Source organism: Xiphias gladius, chromosome 1 (assembly GCF_016859285.1).
Source record: "Xiphias gladius isolate SHS-SW01 ecotype Sanya breed wild chromosome 1, ASM1685928v1, whole genome shotgun sequence".
Classification (NCBI taxonomy): Eukaryota; Metazoa; Chordata; class Actinopteri; order Istiophoriformes; family Xiphiidae; genus Xiphias; species Xiphias gladius.
Genome location: NC_053400.1, coordinates 20,189,741 through 20,199,027, shown reverse-complemented (window position 1 = coordinate 20,199,027; position 9,287 = coordinate 20,189,741). Strand labels below are relative to the sequence as shown.

The following is a 9,287-nucleotide window of genomic DNA, read 5'->3' as shown; positions in this document are numbered from 1 at the left end:
TTTGAGAGGTTGATAATCTTACAGTAGTATACAGTAAATTATTTATTATTAAGACATTAAAGTAAAAACAGGAAATCTCAAAATGAACCAAACCAACTACTTCTATAAGTGTGCAATTTTAAGAGATTTAAAAAAAAAAGTTTCATATAAGATTTGTTACCTCCATGTACATTCACTGCATCAATATCTCGGTGACTGTCCAGAAAGTTTTTAAGCAGCAGTTGGTACACAGGCAAAAAACAAAAAACAAAGAAAAAAATGAAACAAACCACTAACATCCAAGTGAAAAATTCAGTAAGTTTTATAACACAGGATAGAATAAGCCATTAAAAACAATTTAAAGAACATAAACTTACAAATTAGGCATCATAATACATTTCTTCTGGTGAAGAATGGAAGCAGTAAAAGCAAGGTAAGGCTTGGACACCTCAGTCTGTTGGCAGTCTTATTGAGAACATGGATGTCTCTAGTTCTATACTGGCATAGCAAACAATGTCTTGGGGCAGAGACAAACACACATAATCTGAGCACACACCTAGAAGTGGGTAAGTTATTATCACTATATGCAAAACCTGAGAGCCCGCCTAATCCCGGATTTTTACAGATTTACAGACCAAGATGGTTCTGTTTGGCTTTTCACCAACTTATGTGGATTGTGTGCATTTTACAGCACATCTAATCAGTTGTGTTGAAATAATCCCTACTCACTTCTTTATAAAAATACCCATTTGAATTGAGCAAAGCCTCGGGTTTGGCATTCTGCAATTGGGATGTCCTGTCAGGAAATATTACACCATCTTAGTCCGTTCTTTACAAGTTTCAGTGGCAAAAAGCTGCTTTAGGAAGAGAAATGGGTAAAAGTAAAAAGGGCGTTGTATGGCAGTAGATCCAAGCACCTTTCAAGGAAATACATGGGAACTAACCCACAGGTCAACAAAGAATCACTTACTCAGAGCGGCCATTACATTTTTCTTCCCCAGAGTTTCATCCTTTCCTTACTCTGAATATGTTTGCCAAGGCAAGCACAAGGTATCAAAATTTACTTTTTAAAAACAAAAATCCACTTTCAACAGTAGTGTGACAGTTATTGCTGTGGTGGTACACTTCATTAGGTTGAAATTAGACACAATCATGTTAGATAACTTTTTTTTTTTTTTTTAAAAGGGGGAGTGGATCTTAAAAGGTGCTACAAGTAGGATGTACTAATTGATATGCTACCGCCAAAAAAATAAGATGTTTCCAATGGCCTGAACAAGGTACTGACATTTCTTTTAGCAGTTTCTAACAAGAAAAGAGAAACAGTATTCTCCATAAAAAGTAGGCCATATGAAACAACTGGTACCTGCATTTATTTAAAATCTAAGTATTAGAATATTGTGTTTTACTTCAGTTTCCTACAAGTAGCACCTTCAATTTTCTGGCAAGAATCATACGATAATGAGCAGTGATTTAATATAAACAAAAAACGCAATTTCTCTTATTTACAAAATGCGCCACAATCAACAACATACTGTAATTCACAGAAACCAAAGAAATTTAAGCAAGCAGCGGCCAGTTTATACTTTACTTAAGATCAGGAACAACCCACCACTGCATGCATTCTGAGGTCAATGAGTGCTTGCTGTGAGAGTGCTCAGAGATTCTCCCACCGGCACCACACCAGCCCCGGCAGCAACTTGAATGACAGCTGCATGTTCCTGAGCCGAGGGCAGGGGATGTTGGGATCAGCCAGCAGATGAGGTTCTGAGGTGTTTACAGTGCTCTACTCTAGTTTCCGCTGCAGCTTTTTCTGGAAGCAGACGGGCAAGATCGAGAGCACAGCCAGGACACCGAGCACAGCCAGAGAGTTCCAGGACACAGCCTCGCCAGCTGTGGTCAGTTTGTACAGTGTTGTGCCTGCGTTGATCGCTACAAAGGATGGTGGTGCCACTCCTGAGAATCAGCCAGGTTGAATACAGGTGAGTCACTGACAAAAAATAATACCAAAATAAAACACAACAGAAGGGACAGACGCTCTTACCAAGAAAGGTACCGACGAAGAAAACCCCCAAAGGCACATTGATGACAGGTGAGGTGATGTTAATGAACCAGTTGGGAAGAAAGGGGGTTATCCTCAGGAAGATGATGTAATTGATTAAATGATCTCTGTGTTTGTCAACCTGCCAGCAGAAAGTCATCAGCAGAATGTTTCGTCAGTCACAAAATATTGCAATCCAATACATCCTATCTGTGAAGTTTATACTGATCAGTTTCTATTGACACTGTGTCAGAGAACTGTCGACTCAACTGTTTGGTTGTTTTTGAGGCAGTAAGTTAGTGGTGGTCTTGTACTGTCGAATATCAGAAACATTAGCTACCCGTCTTAATATAGTACTAAAGCCCAACCTTTGTCATTATAGTAATTTCAGTAACAGTTACATAACATTTTAAAAGCTGAATGAGAAGCACTCACAATGTCAATAAAAAGTAAAAAATATAGTCTTCACTGGGCTGGGATTTACATCAGCGCTTTTGTGTTGGATTACATTGTTCTGCTGTACCTTATAAAATGATAACTGTATATGACTACAATTAGAATGAATAATTACCAAAATCAAACAATCTGTACGAGAAAACGGCTTTTATTAATATGCCTTCAGTTTGCAATACATTTCCTGTTAAAGCTCTTACCTGCTGGGACCATTTCTGTGCTCTCTCTGTGAGATATTTATAGACCACGGGTCTGCCCACCAGATATGACAGCAAATAGCAAAAGGAAGCACCTAGGCCAGAGCACTGACAACAGACAAAACACATGATGGCCAACTGAAGCATATGATAAGGAGGACACAACCACAACCTCAAAGATGGATTTAAAAAAAAAACAAACAAAAAAAACCTATTGGTTGCTTTCACAATCGCATACAAACGTTGGTAACCTACCCTGAAAAGTTTTGTCATACTCTGGAAATTGAACGGAAAAAAATAAAAGCCCACTAAGGAAACCAGAAGAACACATCCAACCATTATGTCAATATTCACCATCACCATTTTTTTTTTTTTTTAACTTTTAGCAGCAGTGGTGTAGTGATACACTGAATATACAGCAAATAGTTTCAGAGGAGAGACTGAGGGCTATGGTGTTCTCACACATTAACCACTGCTCTTCCCGCTTGTCAAAGCAAAAACATTGTGTTAATATCAGTCTGTCTGAATCAAACAGCAAGGACTTCTTCTCTACTCATCATGTTTTTACCAGCATTAAATCACACAGGAGCCATTGCAGAAGAGAAGAAAAAATTTCAACCAAGAGTGGCCACAACTGACTATGAGGCAATGCAGCCACAAATCATCATCGTATATTGAGATTCTGGTGACTTCAGTCCAGTGTTTTAAATCACACATTTCATACTGTCCTTACTCACCAGGCAGACTAAGAAAAGAGCCAAGGGGAAAGGGTAAAGATATCCAGAGAGGATGCTGAGGAAGATAGATCCAGGAATTGCAAATGTCTGGAGGCTAACAAAAGTGTCAAGGTAAGCAACTTTACAAAGACATACAATTATCACAAAGACATGCGCATGTTAAATCAAATAAATTAACATCAATAATAAATAATAATGTGCACATCAAAGCATATTCCTATAATCACTCTAGCCTGCTTATCTTTCTCTAGAATCCTCGATTTAATAGTGTGCAGTTAGAAAAATCTGGTGCAGACATTCTATTCTCAGTCATAATGGAAAGGTCAACTAGAATATTGGTAATCTTTTATCTAGTATTTGAGCAGCTTAACATTTGACTGTCTGCACATTCCAGCCAATGCTCACAAACACCTCTTTGCATGAGATAAGACATGACTTGGAGCCAAAGTTTTATTGGCTTGATTCAGACCCTCCACTCTTGACACTCATGTGAGGAATGACTAAGATTATTTCTATCTGATGGTGAGTTGTTACAAATGGAGGATATGCTGCTGGATAGGTTTTTAAGCCCAGACACGGTGATACTTCATGAGGAAGACTCCTTCAAGGCAACAACTGAAAGAGCTGGCAGCCAATATTTGTCATGGTGTTATCCCAAGATCAGGAACCTGTTTTGGGTTTGGAAATCTGCTTAACTGCTCTCAGAAGTTGCTGACCTTAGTCGATAGCGAATTAATTGAACTGAATTGTTGCTACACATTATCACTGCATCCACATTAAAGGCTTGTGCGTTCTGAAAATAAGAGTTGATAAGAGTTGTGATATATGTTTTCCAAAAGCTGCATATGTTTTCACCAAGGATACAAAACATATGTTGCAAAGTAGGCCACCAACACTTGGGTGTAGTAGGTGTCTTTGTATTTGGACAACACAGTTCCCAATGCTTTGGCATCATCCATGTCTTTAGGGATCTTGATTTTCTCCATTTCATCACTGAAAAAAAAGACATTATAATCTTATTATAAAATATAGTCATACATATTTCACACAAACATTTTCAGTTTGTTTTCACCACAATACAGCCGATTTGACAATTTCCAGGATGACTTCTATAAACCATACAAAGCAGAGAGTTTGGTGATTGCTTTGTGTTGCATTTGGTACTGCTGAGAATAATATGGTTCTTGACTATTTAAGATGGAGAGTGAGTAGAGAGACTGACCTGCACATGCATGGTTTTTATTCTTATGGCTTATCTTATAACACTCAGTATCCCTGTAAAGTGTCATGTTTCTTAAAATGCTGGTCTGCTCCAATTGTCAATACTCGGTCTAATACTGTTCTGTGTCTTGTAAAATTACATTATTTATTATTATGGCAACGGCACTCTGCTATCTGTCATTCAGTCAGTTACTTTTAAAACTGCCCCTGTCAGTCAAATTAAAGAATAGAGATTTCAAAATTTACTCCAACATATCCGGGCGAAACAGATTTTTTCAAAGTCATGCCCAAAATGCCACTGTAAAATCGTATCTCAACATTTATGGATTTTTTTTTTTAAAGATTTTTTTGTCTTTTTTTCCAGCAATTTTCCTTTATTAAGTGACAGCTGACATTCTAGAGAGAGATAAGAAACATCCAACTCAAGCATCTAAAGTCACTCGTGCTTTGACACTGCACCGGTGCCTGCCTCTCTTTGTTAGGTGACCTGTTAACTTTAGGACTTATTTCAATGATTTACTTTTACTCACCAGAAAGCTCCGGTCCTCAGACTGGAGGAACATTTTTGCTTTTGCAACCAGCTTTCTCAAAATCTCAGAGAAACTACGTCATTACCAATTTTTAAAAAGCATCTTAAAAAGAACTTATTATCTTTGACATATTCCTGAAATAATAATTTTAGTTAATGTGGTTTATAATTTATGTGACAAAATTATTTGCTTTCTTTTTTCTCCTTTTTATGTCTCTATAAATCACTTTGTAATTACAGTGGTTTTAGCATGTAAATAAACATTATTAACATTGCTTGTTAAAACAGCCACTAATACAAGAAATCTACCTGTCCCAAAAAAGTCAGCAAAATAGTAACAAGTTTGTTTTGAATACAAAACTATACCTACATCAAAACCTGTGTTGTACTCAACACATTTTTAACTTGTGAATTTATAAAGTACTATTTACATTTGTAGGTCTATGATTACCACTCAGTTTTCTGGCCTTGACATTACTAAATGCGACAAAGTAATGTATCTCCCACTTGAGAAACTAAAACTAAATTAAGCAGTACTGAATTTGTTTTGGTAATCATGACAGTAAAAATAACCAAAAAAGGGGGAGGATGGATTCAGTCATTCCTTCAGCTCCAAGAAGTGCTTCTTCATTTGTTTTTTAGTGAAAATAACAGGTTACTGAGTTCAAACGCAAACCAGTGACAAATTACCACGACGTCAAAGTAGATTTAGATTTTTAGTGTAACCTCAAAAAAAAAAAAAAAAAAAAATTAGGAGTATTAATTGTGAATAAAAAATAAGTCTCATTTTCCAAGACGGACATCGTCAACCCTCACATTTGACTGAGTATAACAATCCAAAAAGCAACCTACTCAGGAAGCTCTGGGAAGTTCCTGTAGACCAGGTACATGACTGAGGCAGAGCAGGTGAAGATAGAAACCAGAATCAGGAGAGACATGCGTGCTGAGCCCCCTGCACTATGCTGAACTTCTGTGGGGAAGGAGAATAAGAGTTTACCATAAAAACAGACAAACCAGCTACCAAGAAGCCTTGTGTAATTTGCTTATGAGTTTTTTATCACTTGCTCAAGCCCCTGCAGGCCACTGAATCTCTCCAATGAAACAGACTCTTGCCGTTGCAGAGACGGTCTGCTGTTCAATCATGCTTTCAATAAACACTTTGTGGAACGGGACAGCTGATATTTCCAATTTCAGGTGTCAGTTACACATGTTATACTGTTGGTAAAAAAAAATTACTTTTTTGGTGGCTCACTTCTTTTAACCAACTACAGCACACTAGAGATATAAATACGAAAAGAAACAGGACACCAGAGGCAAATCACAAATACCAAATAAAAGTAATTACAACTGATGAACAAATCAGCACAGGAATTAGGGCTGAATGTTCCTATACAGATATTTGCAATTCTAGCATATTCGTCCAAGTGCCAATGAAAATGAAAAATATTTCTAAAGCCAGGACTCCTGGTTGCTGATTGACCTATTTCCAGTCAAGTCAAAGCAAAAATATGCACAGTTGTTAGTGTATTATGTACCAGTCTTGAACTAGAAACTGAGTGTATAAATGTAAATTATGCTATTTAGTTTAATCTTCAATCTTCAATTACTAATTGGGAGGATAAATAATTGTTTCATATTACAGACAGCACTCTCAGCACTTAAGTCCAATCATCAGGTCAGCAACTGATGAAATTAATAACAAGCTAAAAAACTGTCTACAAACATATTAATACTTAACCTCAGTTTGATCTTTTCGTGTACAATCATCAGATTTGAATGCAATTTATACTAACAAATATCCCCCCAAAAAAACTCTGTAGATCTGTGTTTAATTATAGTACCACAAATAATAATAATAATACCACAAATAAAATTTCATGTCAGGTACTGCGGCAGGGTTTTGTTGATAGAACAAGTGATTGCTGCCCCTATAGAAAAGGATTTGCTCATCAGGACTCAAAGTATACCGTAGCTCATCTGCAAGCAAATTTATTGTGTCATCAATTTTACATCCAGATAACATTTAAGGCTTCAACGTACAAACAACAGTTCTGCAGCTGATGCAATCAGTTACAGGTAAAAATGTTTGTAAAGTGACAGTGCGGATGTAATTATGCAATAATATATTTTGTTAACACTAAAAATGGTTTATAAATGTTTAATTGACACAAATAAGCATACCTTTATAACAGTGCCATCTGCTCAGACACTAAATATTTCACTTTTGAAGTCATCGTTCAAGGGGTCAGGAAAACCTTGAACTATAAGCTGTAAACAGCTGTAAATTGGCTTTGGGAGATTACTGTACAGTGGGAGATAATGATGATTTGTGCACCCAATTAATGGAAATTTATGTATTCCATAATAGTTTTTTTTCTGGTTTTATCTTAACATCAACTAGATGCATGTGTTTAACTGTTGTACCTTTGAGTAGTTATATAAAGGGATCTTTTATTCTATGTCATCCTTGTTTACCCTTAGTCGCAGGAGTGTCATTGGAAGTGGAGAAAGGTAATTAAGTTCATTTACTCAAGCATTGTACTTTTGTGCTTATTACTTATTTTGCAGTTCTGAGGAACTTGTCCATATTCGAGTATTTCCAATTCATACCACTTTATACCTCTATTTTACTACATTTCAGAGAGAAGTACTGTACTTTCTACTCCACTGCATCTATCTGAGATCTGTAGCTACTAGTAACTTTACAAATTAAGATTTTACATAGGACACATACAGTGAGCTTATAAAGAATGATGCATTGTTATAGAATAAACTTTGTAACAGTATATAAAATTGTTTGAATAAGCTCCATTTTGTTCAACTACAACAGTAGAATACTTCCTATATGTTAATGTAGTAGCTATAATAATCTAATTATGTAAAATGATATCACAATCAAAGGGGCTATTTTTCAGCATTTAGTACAATTACGTTTGATACAATCAGTACATTTGACAAGAGGTACTTTTAAATAAGATTTTCAGCTCAGGTGATGGAGTATCTTTGCAGCGTTGTATTTCTACTCGTACTTCAGTAAATTATCTGAGGACTTTCTCTAAAAACGTTTGGTCTTTGTTTGTGAACCATCCAGCCTTTGAAACCAATCTAAGAAGTGAGATTTTGCTCTCGTTTTAATAGTCAGGGTAATTTAATCATATCCGCAACCCGTCTAGCGGTCACTAACTGGGCTGGAAATGTATGTTAGCTACTTCAAAACGAAAGCGCTACCAAGCTAGCCATCCTAGTTGTAGTCGGCTAATTTTAGCTAGCTGGTAGCCTCCGGCTGACATTAGCTCCGGTTTCGCAATAAACACTCGCCCTTTAAGCAGAAAAAACCTTGCCAAATCTTTATATTGCTTATTCTACCTAGAAGTATTTATTTTGCTCTCCATTCGGGTAAAGTGTTGGGGAGCTAAAAGTCAGCGAGCACAGCCTGAACCTACCTTTCAGTACTTGTGAGTCACTAGCATTCACCTTCACCTCCTCCTGTGCCGAGGACAGACCGTCGGTCTCTCGTCTTTCCCTCCGCTTTTTGGCCATTTTCTGAGATAACGTCGAGATCAGTTAGGGTGCCGGCGTGTGTAGCGGCAAGAGCCGACGGGCGGAGTGGCACCGGTGCGGTGACAGCCTGCTGACACGTTACACAGGTTGACCTTTTACCTTCGCATCCAGCGGCACCATCCACTACAGCGCCACCAGCGAGAAGTGTCCGGCTGCAGCCTTGCGGACCCAACAAACCACGGCCCCTCAAAAGACACGCCCGTCATCATAACCCTAACCAGCCCACGAACCACATTTAGAAGCTGAACTTCCTGAACCGTTATTTTGACGCGATAATGCAACCTGCTAGGGTTGACCCACAAAGAACTTTGTTCTTGGGCCCCTATATTGACCCCTGCCCCGCATGGCAGTTTCATTATTTCCCCTAAGCGCCTCAGAGACCAACCAGTACTCTAGAAATGAAATTATTAGTTAATCAGTAAATTAGCTGACTGACAGAAAATTAATCGGCAACAATTTTGATAAATAATTAATAGTTGAAGTGTTTTTTTAAGCAAAAAATCATTGGCACCAGCTTTTAAAATGTGAATATTTGTTAGTGTCCAAGTTTTCTGTGATGTTAAACTCACCGT

The 9,287-nt window shown here is 37.4% G+C and overlaps 1 protein-coding gene across 1 annotated transcript; it reads right to left on the bottom strand.

Moving 5' to 3' along the window:
* Nucleotides 1–277: 277 nt before the first annotated feature.
* tmem41b (transmembrane protein 41B) lies at nt 278–8,860 on the bottom strand. The gene is made up of 7 exons (XM_040134684.1): nt 8,598–8,860; nt 6,007–6,124; nt 4,269–4,397; nt 3,405–3,498; nt 2,671–2,775; nt 2,021–2,159; nt 278–1,932 (listed from the first exon to the last, which is right to left on the bottom strand). Exons 1-7 carry the CDS (start codon nt 8,692–8,694, stop codon nt 1,763–1,765), a joined length of 852 nt encoding a protein of 283 aa, XP_039990618.1. The 5' UTR covers nt 8,695–8,860; the 3' UTR covers nt 278–1,762.
* Nucleotides 8,861–9,287: the final 427 nt, after the last annotated feature.

Bases quoted from the DNA above. Each gene is read 5' to 3' on its own strand.
- tmem41b (XM_040134684.1), bottom strand. From the start codon at position 8,694: ATGGCCAAAAAGCGGAGGGAAAGACGAGAGACCGACGGTCTGTCCTCG. The intron at 3,499-4,268 runs GTATCCTTGGTG...CACTTTTGTTAG, and splicing joins TACTTTGCAACATATGTTTT to CCTCCAGACATTTGCAATTC. The intron at 1,933-2,020 runs GTAAGAGCGTCT...GCTGATTCTCAG, and splicing joins CTTCGTCGGTACCTTTCTTG to GAGTGGCACCACCATCCTTT.